The sequence below is a fragment of the Elgaria multicarinata genome, chromosome 5 (assembly GCF_023053635.1).
Source record: "Elgaria multicarinata webbii isolate HBS135686 ecotype San Diego chromosome 5, rElgMul1.1.pri, whole genome shotgun sequence".
Classification (NCBI taxonomy): Eukaryota; Metazoa; Chordata; class Lepidosauria; order Squamata; family Anguidae; genus Elgaria; species Elgaria multicarinata.
In genome coordinates this window covers 134,558,267-134,575,638 of record NC_086175.1, presented here as the reverse complement: position 1 = coordinate 134,575,638, position 17,372 = coordinate 134,558,267, and the positions used below count along the sequence as shown (strand labels likewise).

General features: G+C 47.7%; 1 protein-coding gene and 2 non-coding genes across 3 annotated transcripts; all 3 read right to left on the bottom strand.

Annotated features, from left to right (window-relative positions):
• Positions 1-1,639: 1,639 nt before the first annotated feature.
• Positions 1,640-11,666, bottom strand: RPS3 (ribosomal protein S3). The gene is made up of 6 exons (XM_063127220.1): positions 11,563-11,666; positions 8,607-8,737; positions 7,131-7,224; positions 5,225-5,319; positions 3,906-4,093; positions 1,640-1,857 (listed from the first exon to the last, which is right to left on the bottom strand). Exons 1-6 carry the CDS (start codon positions 11,590-11,592, stop codon positions 1,664-1,666), a joined length of 732 nt encoding a protein of 243 aa, XP_062983290.1. The 5' UTR covers positions 11,593-11,666; the 3' UTR covers positions 1,640-1,663.
• LOC134399845 (small nucleolar RNA SNORD15) lies at positions 4,218-4,365 on the bottom strand. The gene has a single exon (XR_010025540.1). It is a non-coding gene; the product is annotated as a small nucleolar RNA SNORD15 (small nucleolar RNA).
• On the bottom strand, positions 6,926-7,073 carry LOC134399844 (small nucleolar RNA SNORD15). Its single transcript, XR_010025539.1, has one exon. It is a non-coding gene; the product is annotated as a small nucleolar RNA SNORD15 (small nucleolar RNA).
• Positions 11,667-17,372: the final 5,706 nt, after the last annotated feature.

Sequence of the window (17,372 nt, the reverse complement as noted above, 5' to 3'; positions counted from 1 at the left end):
GCCAAGGAGGTGCCGGTGAACAGACAGGAGGGCAGCCCATTGAGCTCATACGGCAAGCAAGATGCACGGACGTCTGGCCCCACTATTCCCTCCTGCCGCCCCCATGATCTCTTTGGAGAAGTTGCATCAGCTCTTGGAAGCTCTTCACCCTGTAAGAACGTGTGCTGGATCAGACCAAGGCTCCATCTAGTCCAGCACTCTGTTCACACAGTGGCCCTCCAGCTGTCAGCCAGGGACCCACAAGCAAGACACGAGTGCCACAGCACCCTCCCACCCATGTTCCCCAGCAACTGGTGCATATAGGCTTACTGCCTCTGTTACAGGAGGCCACTTGCATAGGACTCTCAACCTTCCACCTTCAGCCAGAAGTTTCAAATTTATTCAGATACTTGTTGTATTTGATGGTTTTGGTTGAGCACGGGGGGGGGCAGAGAGCTTCAGCTATTGGGCAGCATAAAAATGCGATCAACCAATCAGGAGCTATGGGTAGGGTACAGTGTGGCGAACCAGTCCCTGCTACCAGCCTTGCTGAAGACCACCACCATGAAGGCTCCCCCACCAGCAGCCATTCCAGCAGCCTGACCCTGCCAGAGATGCGCCTGATCCGATTTTACTCTAAATCAAAGAAAAGGGGGACTGAACGGGTACGTTTTGGATATTGGCTCAACAGGACCGAGGTCCTGGAATGCTCCAAAGGCTGACGCGAGCAGGTAACAAAAGCAGCCTCCGCCGTGTTGTGTTTTCTGATTTTATTAAGAGATTTTTTTACAAGATGATAAACTCTTCCTTCCAGAACTCTGAAAACCTGCAATAAAACCAAAAGGCACTGGTGAGTGAAGAGGCCATATCAGTTCTAAAATCAAAGATCACAAGTCCTTGGGGCAAGGACTCCTATTTTTTATTTATTTGCTGTAAAGCATCATGTACTTAATAAACTTCCTGACGGTTAGAGCAGTACGACAATGGAATCAATTACCTAGGGAGGTGGTGGGCTCTCCCACCCTATAGGCCTTCAAGAGGCAGCTGGACAACCATCTGTCAGGGATGCTTTAAGGTGGATTCCTGCATTGAGCAGGGGGTTGGACTCGATGGCCTTGTAGGCCCCTTCCAACTCTGCTATTCTATGATTCTTCAAATACTTGAAAGGTTGTCACACAGAGGAGGGCCAGGATCTCTTCTCGATCATCCCAGAGTGCAGGACACGGAATCATGGGCTCAAGTTACGGGAAGAGCCAGATTCCGGCTGGAGATCAGGAAAAACTTCCTGACGGTTAGAGCAGTACGACAATGGAACCAGTTACCTAGGGAGGTGGTGGGCTCTCCCACACTAGAGGCCTTCAAGAGGCAGCTGGACAACCATCTGTCAGGGATGCTTTAGGGTGGATTCCTGCAGAGCAGGGGGTTGGACTTGATGGCCTTGTAGGCCCCTTCCAACTCTGCTATTCTATGAAGTACTAGCAGAAATTAAAGTGCTCACAGCTAGCATGCAGCAAACAGCCCACGAGCACTATGAGGATTTCATCTAAGTCACCCTCCCACAATCTATTGCCCTCCAGATGTGTTGGGGCTGCAACGCCCATCATTCCCAGCCAGGGGATCGAAGTCACACCCAACACACCGTCCCAGCAGCCACGTGGACAAAAGCGAAGCTCCTTCTCACCCCTTATGCAGTGGGAACAGGCTGCGGCATGGGCGGCTGCTCCGGTTTCGTGCCTTTCTGCTCCGAGATGGGGGTGGTGGGCAGGATCTCCTCCTTCGGCTCCACGATGCTGACGTGATCCGGCAGGGGCTTCTTGGGGCCAATCTTCCCACTCGGGTCCCAGGGCAGCATGATCTTCACCTTAATGCCCAGCACACCTGAGCGAGAGACAGAAAGAAGGCAAGAGGTGAGGTGATGTTAAAGTAAAGTAAAGAAGTAGACCGTTACGACCCGAATCTCTGCATTACACTGGCGTTCGCCTCTGTTGGTGGTGGTTCTTCACATGCGTGCTGTATGCACTCCCTCCTGCCAAGATTGTCTTAGAAGAGCCTACCAAAGCCCTATGAGGAGAGACTGAAAGAATTGGGCCTGCTGAGCCTTGAGAAGAGAAGGCTGATCATAGAATCATAGAGTTGGAAGGGGCCTATAAGGCCATAAAATCCAACCCCTGCTCAATGCAGGAATCCACCCTAAAGCATCCCTGACAGATGGTTGTCCAGCTGCCTCTTGAAGGCCTCTAGTGTGGGAGAGGCCACAACTTCCCTAGGTCACTGATTCCATTGTCATACTGCTCTAACAGTCAGGAAGTTTTTCCTGATGTCCAGCTGGAATCTGGCTTCCTTTAACTTGAGCCCGTTCTTCCGTGTCCTGCACTCTGGGAGGATCGAGAAGAGATCCTGGCCCTCCTCTGGGTGACAACCGTTTAAGGATTTGAAGAGTGCTCTCATGTCTCCCCTCAATCTTCTCTTCTCCAGGCTAAACATGCCCAGTTCTTTCAGTCTCTCTTCATAGGGCTTTGTTTCCAGACCCCTGATCATCCTGGTTGCCCTCCTCTGAACACGCTCTAGCTTGCAGCATGTTCTGAGGGGAGACATTAAAGCACTCTTCAAGGACTTGAAAGGTTGCCACACAGAGGAGGGCCAGGATCTCTTCTCGATCATCCCAGAATGCAGGACATGGAATAATAGGCTCAAATTATAGGAAGCCAGATTCCGGCTTGACATCAGGAAAAACTTCCTGATTGTTAGAGCAGTACAACAATGGAACCAATTACCCAGGGAGGTTGTGGGCTCTCCCACACTAGAGGCCTGCAAGAGGCAGCTGGACAGCCATCTGTCAGGGATGCTTTAAGGTGGATTCCTGCATTGAGCAGGGGGTCAGACTCCATGGCCTTACAGACCCCTTCAAACTGTGAGAATAGCCTATTCCCATGCGCTTTTAAATGACATCCCTGTGACGTTGGTATTAACAGAGCAAGCACAGATACTGAAAACCTTTACAGTTGCAAGGAGACTTATACTCCAACTTTGGAAGGTCTTCCTAGCACTCAATGGACTGAAGACCTTACTGCTATTGCTACAGTGCATTTGATTGTATCTCCTACAACCAAAAGCATATGAATGCTTATTTAGATATATGATCTGCTTACATTTAACCTATATATTTGAAATGGAAATCATTTTATCACCTTTTCTTGTATGACTACTAAATATTGATGTTTTAGAATATGACTTCTCCCCCTTTTATTTTGCTTGTTTATTTGCACTATGTTGCAGTAAGAAATACGGTTTGCACTTAACCAGCAAATCAGGAATTAGGGTTCTGAGCCCAGGTAGCAAGGCAGGCACAAACCATGGTTGGTAGTTTGGATAAACCAGGAAACTATGGTTTGCCTCAAAATAGGAAAGGAGAGAAGGGGAGGACAGCGTCCAAGACTCCTTCAAGGTTCACTGCCATAACAACAGGGGCAGGGAACTTCTTACAGTCTAAGGGTCAAACAAACAAAAACCTAGAATCACAGAATAGTAGAGTTGGAAGGGGCTTATAAGGCCATCGAGTCTAACCCCCTGCTCAATCCAGGAATCCATGTCTGGGGACTGCATTCTACTCATGAGCGGGGCAAAAGGGGGTGCGCCCAAAATACCCAAACTGCCAGCATATTGCAGCTGAAAGCTCTCAATGCCAGTAACTAAGCCTTAGGAGACAAATGGGGAGAAAAGACACCAAGTAAGCCGTCGTTGGGGAAAGGGGGTGAGGCCATTTGAGGAACCTTGGAGGGCCAGCTTTGGCCCGCGAACCGGAGGTTCCGCACTCCTGACATAGTACCAAACCATAGTTTGGCAGTACGTCTGAACCAGTCAAGAGTCGCCGGCCTGCAGCGCAAAGGTGAGGAATCTCTCTTGGCACGAGGCTGCCGCAGACTCACCCTGCCTGAGGAGGACGTGGCGCACGGCAGTGTCGACATAGTAGTTGACCGGGTCTCCGCTGTGGATCATCAGGCCGTCCACAAATTTCATGGACTTGGCTCTCTGGCCACGTAGCTTTCCCGACACAACCACTTCGCAGCCCTTGGCTCCGCTCTCCATGATGAAGCGGAGGACACCGTAACAGGCCCTACGAAGCGGAGGAGAAACGCAAGTGAGCTGCGGAGGAGTTCCCCGCCCTGCGTCATTTCATTATCAGGAAGAAAAGCTCAGCGTCAGCTGGGATTCCAATGCGTTTTTATTAAGCCACGCTCCCTTCTCAGACAAATGCCTCTAGATCATCCAATGAACAGGACACGTTTGCCAGGGCAGCAAGCGCAGGACCACAGAACGTGGCTCTGAGCCGCTTGCGCTGGGCAGGAGAGTGGCCATTTCTGACTCGTCATCGTATCATCACTGAAGGGATTTATCACGCTGGGTAAAGGGGGCAAGAGCAGAATTGTCCACGAGTACCGGACGGGTAATATTATTTCAAACAAATAAGCCAGTGTTGCATTGCAAATTTGCAGAGGGCCAGCTGTGCTCCTTGGTGGTAGTAAAATAAGGATTGGGGTTACTTTCAAAGCTAGCACACTTATCCCCCTATTCTGCCCCTCCTTTACTTGTGTTGAATTTTAGATTGCAAACTCCTTGGGCAGTTCAACACTCATCTCTTTTGCCTTCATTGCACAAAGTTCTCTGTAGCTACTAAGGAAACTGTTCCAAGATCAAGTAGGCTCTCTCTCACCCACAAAGTCTCTAAAAGTCCATTCCTATACAAGTCTGGCTCAGGAAGGAAGCCCCATTGAATCCTCCTGTCCGGCCATCTTTCTGCCAACATCCATGCTCAACCCACGGATGTCGAAGGGGGCAGCGATACAGACCCCCACTCCCTGTTCAACCCATGGAGCCCCTAAGTATGGATGACATTGTTCTTTAAAAAGGAGGAAATCAACAGGATTTAGGACAAAATGATTTTATAAACGCCCTTTGGTACCTTAGAGAACACAAAATCGGGCAACTTGTGCAGACCTAAAAGCTGAGGAACGCAGCCCTAGACTTTTAAAGTCCGTCTCCGCTATAACGTCATGCAAACTTGCCCCACTATTTGTGTCTTCGAATCACGCATGAAGGGGGCGTATGTATGCGATTTCTCCTTCGTGCCACCATCCAACCCAAACGTGAGCTGCCCTGAATGCTCAATCGTCAAAGCAAGAGCTGTGTCGCGCATTCTGTGGGAGCAGGCCTGGATTTTGCCGCTCAACCAAGAGTCACAACTTACCTACGCACCGCAAGCCCTCCCAGAAGCTTGTAACGCAGGGACTCTGCTTGGGCAATGGCGCACAGACCCCTCGTGGCCACCTTCTCGGCGTAGAGCTGGAAGAGGAGGAAGCAGCGTATTTTTTTTTCATCCATACCACACACAGGACTAGCAAAGTGCTCAGGCATCTCCGCTTACAGGCTCCTCCTCTTCACATGTGCACTGAATATACTTACATGCCCAGAGAGGCTTCACCACCCATGAGGATCCTCCAGTGAACCTTTAAAGGGCTTGAGGGGTTGTCCTCTATTCCACAGGCTGAGCCAAGGCAATGCATGAACTCATAAACGTGCCATTTTTCCAAGCAGGGGACGATTGAGGCAGTGCTTTGTGCAGTCTCGTGAAGATGCTTTCTAAGCCAGTGGTTTCAAAACAGCAGCCCAACCTGGAGACGCAACCGCCTTGACACTTCCAAGTATGGACAAGTGTTGGCAGAAGCTCAACCAGTTGGCCCAATCTGTTTGATCTACACTTGAGAAAAGCATCATTCCGGACCTGCAGAGCACGAGGGGGCAAAGGGGCTGAAAACTTAACAGAAGAAATCACAGTCAAACTAGACACACTAAACTTGGGCGTAGACTCATGACAACACAGCCCTAGCTGTACCTGGGAGCACTTAAGAGACAGAAGTTCTGCGTTGTCTGACACATCTCCATACCTAGAGGGGAACAGAAGCCCAGCTAACCAACTCTATACTAGCCCCATATTTGGAGATCTCTATATGTCACTTCATTCTTACCATTTCTTCAAGATCCAAATGACTAACCTAGGTAAATGTGTGCAGGCAGAGTAGAAACAAAATATATAGAATCATAGAATAGCAGAGTTGGAAGGGGCCTAAAAGGCCATCGAGTCCAACCCCCTGCTCAATGCAGGAATCCACCCTAAAGCATCTCTGACAGATGGTTGTCCAGCTGCCTCTCGAAGGCCTCTAGTGTGGGAGAGCCCACAACCACCCTAGGTAACTGATTCCATTGTCATACTGCTCTAACAGTCAGGAAGTTTTTCCTGATGTCCAGCTGGAATCTGGCTTCCTTTAACTTGAGCCTGTTATTCCATGTCCTGCACTCTGGGAGGATCGAGAAGAGATCCTGGCCCTCCTCTGTGTGGCAGCCTTTTAAGTACCGTATTTCTTCAATTCTATAACGCCATCGATTGTAAGACACACACTAATTTCAGTACCACCAACAGAAAAAAAGCTTTGATTCTAAGAAATAATAAACGCACCTGCGATTGTAAGACGCACCTCATTTTTAGAGATGTTTATATGGGAAAAAAATGTGTCTTAGAATCGAAGAAATAAGGTATTTGAAGATATCTTGAAGGCTAATATGTTTGCAGGCTTATTTATAAAGTTGATTTAGATCCACATTAGGAAATGCCTGAAAAACAGACATCGCTTTACTATTTCTAACTTTAATCAATATAAGTCTAGGGAAGGGAAGATTTTAACCCATCTTTTGAGTTCAACTCTCTAGCCTCTGAACAAAGCCAACTCTTATACAGATGAAACATACTAACATTTTTTTAAAAAAATCAACACTTAGCTGCAAACGTGGTTTGGTTTTGTGAACCGCCCAGAGAGGTTCGGCTATTGGGCGGTATAGAAATGCAATAAATAAATAAATGAATTTGAGAATGCAAATACAAATCTTGGCTGTCCCTTCTCAGACAAATGCCTCTAGATCATCCAATGAACAGGGCACCTTTGCCAGGGCAGCAAGCACAGCACCACAGAACGTGGCTCTGAGCCGCTTGCCCTGGGCAGGAGGGTGCCCCTTTCTGACTCGTCATCGGATCATCACTGAAGGGAACGGAAGTACGACAAGCAAAAAGGCATACTCGTGAAAACTAAAGCAGCTATTACCTCAACACTTCCTTCGGGAAAGCCAAACCGCTTCTGGACAACAGCTGTCAGCTCACGGATTCGGCGCCCTTTCTCACCCAGAACATTCTGAGTTCTGCAAAGAAGAGCAAAGGTAAGACATGAAGTACTTCTCTAAGTACTCATGCATTTTATGCCAGGTAGTATAGGCTGTGTTTTGCCATCCCTGAAGTTGTTTTGGGATATCCCAGAGTCCCTTATTTTGTGGAGAAGTCGTTATCCTTCTGATGCTAGAGAAAGGAACCCAGAAAACAATAGAGACGGCATCCTGTTCATAGGGGAACAACTAGGGAGCTCATACAGACTCCAGCAATCCTTCTGATCTGATTTAAACATTCAGGAAGGGGACATACCAACTCAGCAGGCATGTGGGAGGTGGCATATTATTATTATTACTACTACTACTACTACTATTATTATTATTATATTCTGCCTTTTTCCCAGTACTGGGACTCAAGGCGGTTTACAGAATTAAAACATGTACAATTAAAACATATAAATGTTAAAATAGAATTAAACCTACAGTAAAATTAAAAAACATGTTAAAACATTTATAAACAGTAACAGATCAAAAAAGGGGAGGGAATCCAATACATTAACACAGGTCCAGAGCAACTCCAAAAGCCTGCAGAAGCAGAAAGTGTTTTTGCCTTCCTCTGAAAGTGTAGCAGAGGGAGCCAGCCTAGCCTCCCTGGGAAGGGAGTTCCAGAGCCTTGGAGCAGCCACTGAGAAGGCCCTCTCCCGTGTACCCATCAGGTGTGCTTGGGATGTTGGTGGGACCGAGAGAAAGGCCTCCCCAGAAGATCTCAGAGCACGGGCAGGCTCATAGGGGAGAATACGGTCTTTCAGATAACCTGGACCCGAGCTGTATGGGGCTTTATAGGTGATAACCAGCACTTTGAATTGTGCCTGGAAACAGCCAGTGGAGCTGTTTTAACAGGGGAGTTGTATGAATACACCCAAGCACCTTGGCCTCTTGGTCTCAGTCAAGCCATCCTACCTGAAGATGCCACCATACTCTTTAGAATCGCTGCATTTTCCCAGACTGTGGATATGAACAACAGGTGCACCCTTCAGAAGTTCAAAGGACGCATTTAAAGAACGTGTGGCAGTGAAGCATGGAGGTGTGTATGAGTATCAGCTCCACCCCAGGCTTTCAGGTGCGAAGTGGGAAGGCCAAACAAGGCAACCTTCATGTTTTTGGTTGAACGCACTTCAAATCTTCCCAACTGGACAGGTTTCCCCAACCCAGGGTGGATGCAAAGTGCATTCAGCCCAACATGACAAGATTCCCCCTCCAAGCTTTCTCACTCTTACATCCAAAGTGGGATGGACCAGACAGGGAATACTGGAGAACTTGCTTCCCCTACACACGAACACTGAATGCGTGGGGCAGTAACTCCTGAGGGGGACTTGGGCCGCATATGCACCACCACACGGAAGGCAGACACAAGTCACCTGGTAGCGAGGATGATGATTTCTGTCCTGGTTGGGGTAACGCGGACCTCCACTCCGGAGTAGCCATCTTCGGCCAGCTCCCGAGTCAGAAATTCATTCAGTTCAGCTTTGAAGATACCGTCAGCCACAAACTGTAAGGACAAAACCAAATTATCAGAATCACAGAATCGTAGAGTTGGAAGCGGCCTACAAGGCTATCGAGTCCAACCCCCTGCTCAATGCAGGAATCCACCCTGCAGCATCCCTGACAGACGGTCGATGGTTCAACCCTGGAAACCGCTTGGCTCCCAGGAATGAAGTCAGCAAAACAAAAATGAACAAGCTACCAACCGCTGGACCTGATGTGTTAACGATCCTGCCCTGATGGCACTGAGAAGATGCTCCAGAACATACAAATTATAACCCAATGGCTACAGTGAATACAGGATTTTGCATACCTGAATTCCCACGAGCCTGTACACGGGACGGCTATGTAGCGTCACAAAGGGTTATACAGCGGGGATCCTAGCTTGCTTGTTCAAATCGAGGGTCTCACCACTGGGCCCTAGTTTCAAATGAATGATTCTTTTTGCACTTCAGTGTAAACTTTACACGCAAAGCTATTAAGATTGGGCCTGAAGCTTTTGCTTCTCTGCTAAATATCTCCAGGACAACGTCGCTTCACAAGCAAGAGAGGTGTGAGCCACAAGGGCAAGCTCTATCTCACACCGTTGCAAAGCCACAGACAAGTTGCTTTTGCATTTTGGCACCCATTTCCCCACCTTAGCTGCTGCAGAGAAAGGAAAAATCCATTTGTGGCATGGGCAGGCCTTCCTCCTTCTTATTGCAAGAACACACAATGGCTCAGCTATAAAGACTGATCTCTTCCGGCAGGCCTATCCAGTGGAATTTTAGGAAGCTTTTAGGATGTTTTAACAATGTATACTATGTTTTTAATCAGTATTTTATACTTACTGTTGTTCCCCGCCTTGATCAAAATGGAGAGGCGGGTAAGAAACAATTTTATTATTATTATTTAGGCAGTGTTGCAAGGGATGGATGGCTCCAGCAGCTACCAGACCCTCAGACCAGAAAGCCCATTGGAGTAACACCATCTATCCTGTGGGACCCTCCCCAAACTACCCCAAAGCAGGCTTGAAAAGAGCTACTCGCCTGGGCGACTTAAAAATCTAAGAAACCAGATAAGGAAGTTTTATAGAACACATGTTTAAAAAACATTTTACACAAGTTATGAAGGTGAGTATGTGCAGCCAGATTAGTGACTTCTGTGGGCTTGTGCAAGACTGCCCTAAGCATCCAAAATACATTTGTAGATTGCCGTCACAAAACATTATAATGGCACACAAATGAGATAGAGGACACCCCACAACCAACCACAGGATAAATGCAGCATTCCATGAACACCCTGACCTGGGTCTTCACCACCCAGATCTCAGAACATAACAGCCCTGTTGGATCAGACCATGGTCTACCTCATTTATTTATTTATTATACCGCCAGATAGCTGAAGTTCCCTGGGCGGTTCACAAAGACTCATCCAGCATTCTGTTCACACAGTGGCTAACCTGCTGTTGACTACAGGCAGAATATGAGCACCCTCCCGCCCATGTTCCCCAGCAACTGGTGTACGTAGGCCTCTGATACTGAAGGCAGCATAGAGCCATCAAGACTAATAGCCATTGATAGCCTTCTCCTCTGTGAAACTTGCCCAATCCCCTTTCAAAACAACCCAAATTGCCATTTCAACTGTTGGGACTGTCGTGATCCCCTAAAAAATCATGAAGATAAAGACTACCAAGAGCTCTCAGCCGTAACGGTTAATGGAGCATCCCTGTACAGTGGCAGTGCACCTGTATATACCACCTAGACACAGGGTGAGTAGAGAAAACATAGGAATTCTAGTCCAGCATTCTGTTCACACAGCTGCCGGTAAGGAACCCACAAGCAAGACATGCAGTACAACAATGGAATCAGTTATCTAAGGAGGTTGTGGACTCTCCCACACTAGAGGCCTTCAAGAGGCAGCTGGACAGCCATCTGTCAGGGATGCTTTAGGGTGGATTTCTGCATTGAGCAGGGGGTTGGACTCGATGGCCTTGTGGGCCCCTTCCAACTCCGCTATTCTATGATTCTATGAATAGCACCCTCCCACATGCAATAGCATCGTCCTGCTCATGTTCCCCAGCATCAGGCATACAGAGACATGATTTCTGTATAGAATCATAGAATAGCAGAGTTGGAGGGGGCCTACAAGGCCATCAAGTCCAACCCCCTGCTCAATGCAGGAATCCACCCTAAAGCATCCCTGACAGATGGCCGTCCAGCTGCCTCTTGAAGGCCTCCAGTGTGGGAGAGCCCACAACCTCCCTAGGTAACTGATTCCATTGTCGTACTGCTCTAACAGTCAGGAAGTTTTTCCTGATGTCCAGCTGGAATCTGGACATCAGACATCTTGCCTAGTAGTCAGAGCACCTGTTGCCTTTATACTCCGCTTATGGGCTTCCCAGGGGCGTCTAAATGGCCACAAGGGACTGAACTAAATGGGTCTTTGGCCTGATCCAATAGGGCTTCTCTAGCATTTGCAGGCAAAGGGTCTTTTCTTTATAAAAACCCTTCTGGAGCTCAAGGGCCCTTCTCTTCTTGTTGCCCCCCACCCCATAATCACACACCCCAAAAGCCCCGGGGCTCAGCCGACCCCCTACCCAGCCTCCCAACCGCCCAGGCAGCCTCTTGCCCTGGCGCCATGTTGCTCCCACAAGGCCCAGTCCAGGACCGGGCTGGTGGTGGCAGCGGACGAGGTCGGCCTGAATCCACGTCCATCCGCCCGTCTCGTCGCCCCGCCAGCTCCGCCGCGCCGCTCCAGCCGCGCCGCTCGGCCTGCTGCGGCTTCTTCCAGCGGCATTTCCCCGCCCTTGCCGCCCCTCGCCACCGACACAGCCCTGCCCGCATCGCTCACCTTTCGCTTCTTGGAGATCTGCACCGCCATCTTGAGCCGCGCCGCCCGGGCGAAAAAGAGGTCGCTTCCGCCACCGCAGAGGATTATAGGGCCATGCTGACGCGCTCGCGATTGGGCCGCGGTTAGCACGTGGGGGGCGAAGAGGCGCCGGTATGCATGCTGGGAAATGTAGTCGTCGCCTGCTTGAAGCGTGCGTCGTTGCGGGTGTTGGTTCACGTTGATCACCGATGGTGCACAAGGGCCTCCTGGGAAATGTAGTCTTTCCCCCCCCTAAGAGAGTTGGGTGAGTTAGCCTTAAAAAAGGACCAGGTAATGCGTGTTATAATACTAAATCAGGGCAAAAATATTATTAGGTGACCATATGAAAAGGAGGACTGGGCTCCTGTATCTTTAACAGTTGTATTGAAAAGGACATTTCAGAAGGTGTCATTTGTATATATGGAGCACCTGGTGAAATTGCAGGAGCTATACTAGAGTGACCAGATTTAAAAGAGGGCAGGGCACCTGCAGCTTTAACTATTATGATGCTTTAGGGTGGATTCCTGCATTGAGCAGGGGGTTGCACTTGATGGCCTTGTAGGCCCCTTCCAACTCTGCTATTCTGTGATTCTAAGAGGGAATTTCACCAGGTTCTCCATATATACAAATGACACCTGCAGAAATTTCCTTTTCAATACAACGGTTAAAGATACAGGAGCCCTGTCCTCATTTCCCTATGGTCACCCTATAAATTAATCACTTAGGGTGCAATCCTATGCATGTTTGGACAGACAAAAAGTCTACAATTCCCAGCATTGGAATCATAGCTGGCTAGGGAATGCTGGGAGTTGTAGGACATTTTTCTATCTGAACATGCATAGGATTGCACCCTAAGAGAGTAATCACCATGCAAATATGCATGAGTGCCCTGGGACTGGGGTGCGGAAGGGAGGCACATTCTGGCCTCTGCCATCAGCTAGGACACTAGCTCTAGGACCACTGGAGTTTGCACCCTCTGCTTCCCAGGAGTGATATCCGTGCAAAGGTGAGACCAACCTGGCCACATTGACGTCTTAGCTTTAAACTTCCAAATTGTTATAGATCACAAGCTGAATATGAGCCGACAGTGCGATATGGCTGCAAGAAAGGCAAATGTTATTTTGGTCTGCATTAATAGTAGTATAGCTTCCAAATCACGTGAGGTACTGGTTCCTCTCTATTTGGCCCTGGTTGGGCCTCATCTAGAGTATTGCGTCCAGTTCTGGGCTCCACACTTCAAGAAGGACGCAGACGAGTTGGAGTGTGTTCAGAGGAGGGCAACCAGGTTGATCAGGGGTCTGGAAATAAAGCCCAATGAAGAGAGACTGAAAGAACTGGGCATGTTTTGCCTGGGGAAGAGAAGATGGAGGGGAGACATGATAGCACTCTTCAAATACTTGAAAGGTTGTCACACAGAGGAGGGCCAGGATCTCTTCTCGATCATCCCAGAATGCAGGACATGGAATAATAGGCTCAAATTACAGGAAGTCAGGTTCCAGCTGGACATCAGGAAAAACTTCCTAAGTGTTAGAGCAGTACGACAATGGAATCAGTTACCTAGGGAGGTTGTGGTCTCTCCCACACTAGAGGCATTCAAGAGGCAGCTGGACAACCATCTGTCAGGGATGCTTTAGGGTGGATTCCTGCATTGAGCAGGGGGTTGGACTTGATGGCCTTAGAGGCCCCTTCCAACTTTACTATTCTATGATTCTATGATATGGAGGCAGAACAGCTCTGATTAACAGATGCCCAGGTCAATTAACAATGGGAAGATCATCACATCCATATGCTTCCATGACCTGGTGCCCTCCATCGGTGTACAGTGCTGGATCACAACTCCCATCATTCCTGGAGATGATAGGAGTTGCAGTTCAACCCACAGGGAGGATAAGGGGCCCCTACCCTGCTGGTGAATTTCCATTGGCATCTGTCTGGCCACTGTCTGAAGCAATATGGTGATTCTTATCATTTCAGGCCCATCCAGAGTTAGACGTACCTTAAGCCCTTTCACTGCAATTAACTCTAGATATGGTGGGGCTAAACAGCAGAGAACCACTTCCTTGTCCCTCCATTGATAGCTGAGCATGGGTCACAAAAGGAGATAGTAGTCTCAGGATACTGTAAAAAAATATGGATGAAAAGCCCAGTGTGTTTCAGCCTCTGTCTTTGGTATTACGCCTTCTTCAAAACAGTTGTAGCAATAAACGTGTAGAATATCTGCCTATACGCTTCCAGTTGGAATTCAAGGTGTTGGTAATAACATTTAAAGCCCTGAGTGGCTTGGAACCTCCATACTTGAGGGAGCGCCCTCCCTATATCTGCCCGAGACCTGCGATCTGTTGGAGGAGCCCTCCTTCACGTCCCACCAGCACAAGACATACGCTATGGTGGGACGTGGGAGAGGGCCTTCTCTGTTGCGGCACCCCGGCTGTGGAATGCCTTCCCCTTGGAGGCCCGACTGGCGCCGGCACTGGCTTTATTCTGACGCCAAGTAAAAACATGACTTTTTAACAAAGCCTTTAATGGTTAAATCCACCAAGCTTGCACATTGTTTTAACTGTTTTAATTGGTTTTACTGCTTTTAAATTCTATACTGGTTTCAGCTTGATTAATGGTTTAACTTGTTTTTAGCTTATTATTATTATTATTATTATTATTATTATTAATTTATATAGCACCATCAATGTACATGGTGCTGTACAGAGTAAAACAGTAAATAGCAAGACCCTGCCGCATAGGCTTACATTCTAATAAAGTCATAGTAAAGCAATAAGGAGGGGGAGAGAATGCAAACAGGCACTGGGTAGGGTCAGAACTCTAAAGGAATTCCTTTAGAGTTCTGACTGAAACCCGGAGCGGATTCACCACCCCATTCACATTGGAGCCAATCAGCCTCCATTGGCTGTCATAATGATTTGTCAGTGGCAGCAATTGGTGGGCAGATGACCAATGGCGATAACCAGGTGAACAGCAGTGGGCGGTGACAGCAGTAGACAGGCAGGAAGACACCTGAGCTGCCACCCACCCAAGTTGCTGCCTGAGCTAAGAAGCTCAACTTGCCTCTTGGCAGGGCCGGCCCATATACCAAGGCCTTGCTGCAGTGCTTCCTGCTTGCCCCTATTCTTATGCTGTGTGCCTTTTGTTTTCCTCCTGTTATATTTTGTTTGTGTCCTATAAAGAAACCAAATGTTATGTAGATGGTAAGATTCTCCAGTGTCTCCTTTCATCCAGAGGAGATGAAGTCCATCAGCACGACCCCTGGTATTTCTCACCACGCGGAGAATTGGTAGGTGCACAACAATTTCTTTTTTTAATCATTGGAAGTTCTCTCCTGCACTGGAGAGCAAACTTAGCCAGGTTTGTTTTTGAAGAGGTGTGTGTATTAATTCGTTCATTCATTTATTACATTTCTATACCGCCTGATAACTGAAGTTCTCTGGGCAGTTTACGATGATTAAAATCCATTAAAAATGCATTATACACAGTATAATGTAACTCCATTTACATATAAATATATAAGTAGATCACACACACACACACATACACATATCTGTGTGCAGACAGGAGAGAGCAATGTTGCAATGAAAAGAGGGACGTGTGTTTAGGGATCATGTTGGCTGTGGGTACTATAGAAAAGTCTGAAAAAAAGTAATTTCCAGAAGTGACCATGGGAGGGCATATGCATCTCACAGAATAAAAGCTCCATCACATCAGCGTTATAGTCTGCTGTCGCGGTGAATTGCATGCAAAGGACTCACATGATGCTGACCACGTCCTGCTGTGATTGCGGTTCTTTCCCCACTCTTAGCGATGTATTTTTGGCACGCAGAAAGTCCATTTCTTCCGGTAATGTGAAAGCACACCACTCAAACTTCAACGTGTATTTTCATCCATCGTTTTCAATCCGATGTTTTGTGGGCGTGTTTTGTACGCAAATACAACACACACACACACACACGGAGCTTTTTATAGACTGGGCAGGATCTAGCCATATATAGCTTGTCTAATTGCAGGTGCATTCCCCTCTGTACAACTAGCGAAGGTAATAGAGCCGACTCCTATGGGGGAAGAGCAGCTGGGAGACATTTTTGTTGGGACTGCAGGCTGGGAGAAAGGGTTAAGTCTCCCCTCCCATGCTTTGAGTTCACTACCGCTAAGATCCATAGGCACTTCAGATACAGATGCTAAAGTGACCCTACTTTAAAGTGATGTTTTTCACTTTTAAAGCCTTAAATGATTTGGGCCCAAACTACTAGAAGGACCTCCTTCGTCCATACTAGCCCTGGCCTGACAGCACTCTGAGGTCACCAACAGAGGCCCATCTTGCAAGCAATGGAGAGGGCCTTTGTAATCCCCCACCTCTGTAATCAACTCCCATCAGAGGTTCCTCAGCCCCCTTCTTTGCAGGTCTTCATGAAAGCGCGAAAGACCCATGCATTTTTGCTGGCCTTCCCTTAAGTCTGGGCTGTTAGGTGTTATTGATAAGTTTAATTTTTAATATTTTTTTATTGGCAACCTCTGTTTTTACAAATTTAATTGAAACATGTTTTTATGGATTTATTTATTATATTATCCACTTGGTGCGGTTTTTATCTTGTATATTGCCTTGACAGAGTTCCACCTTTAAAAGCAGATGAGAAATAATTAAAGGCAGCATAGAAATAGTTTTAGATGATTTTGACTTTTAAGAGTTGGCAGCCCTGAGACATCACTTGTGACATCACCGTACCGTCCGGCGTCTCAGGCTCTAGGTGTGAGAGATCTGGCAACTCCCATCTCCAAGTACCAAGCTAACGCATCTCAAGATGTGATGCCATCACCCTTAGGGTGACCCTATGAAAAGGAGGACAGGGCTCCTGTATCTTTAACAGTTGCATAGAAAAGGGAAACTCAGCAGGTGTCATTTGTATATAGGGAGAATATTCCTGGTGAAATTCCTTCTTCATCACAGCAGTTAAAGCTGCAGGAGCTACACATATACATATACTAGAATGACCAGATTTAAAAGAGGGCAGGGCACCTGCAGCTTTAACTGGTGTGATGAAGAGGAAATTTTACCAGGTTCTCCCTATATACAAATGGCACCTGCAGAAATTCCCTTTTCAATACAATTGTTAAAGATACAGGAGCCCTGTCCTCCTTTTCATATGGTCACCCTATTTAACAGTTGTATAGAAAGGGGAATTTCTTTTGTATCTGGTCATTGTAGTATAGCAAGGTGACCAGATACAAAAGAGGGCAGGGCTCCTGCAGCTTTAACTGTTGTGGCTAAGAGGGCATTTCACCAGGCGCTGCATGCCTACAAATGACAACTGCCCTTTCCTGTGCCACTGTTAAAGATGCAAGAGCCCTGTCCTCCTTTCCGTATGGTCACCCTAGTCTCCCTTTCCTTACCCCTGCTTTACTTCATTGCCTGGCTTTTGCAGGGCTGGTGAGAAATTCTAAGCAAAGGGAGTGTATTGGGGGCGTCTTTACATTGCTGCTTTGCTGCTTGTTCCCACAAAACCCCGCACACCGCAGCACTGCAGCTGGGGTTGATAATCCCAAATTGCAGGAGGGAATGTTGGCTATCTGGCTGGAAAACGCACAACACCAGTGGCCATTGGCTTCTTGAGCCTTCCCTCTGCCCTGACTTCCCACACTTCCTGCGACCTACCCTGGGCTTTGATCCACCCCCAGGTACAGCCCCAGCCTCAATGTGAAGCAAGGTCACCACCAACAGATGGAGGAAAAAAGGTGGTGACATCAGAGCAAAGGAAAAAGTTGCGGTAAGTTAGCGACATTTTAAATGT

Bases quoted from the DNA above. Each gene is read 5' to 3' on its own strand.
- RPS3 (XM_063127220.1), bottom strand. From the start codon at position 11,592: ATGGCGGTGCAGATCTCCAAGAAGCGAAAG. The intron at 8,738-11,562 runs GTGAGCGATGCG...TTGTCCTTACAG, and splicing joins AGATCTCCAAGAAGCGAAAG to TTTGTGGCTGACGGTATCTT. The intron at 4,094-5,224 runs GTAAGTTGTGAC...TCCGCTTCGTAG, and splicing joins GGAGGGCTTGCGGTGCGTAG to GGCCTGTTACGGTGTCCTCC.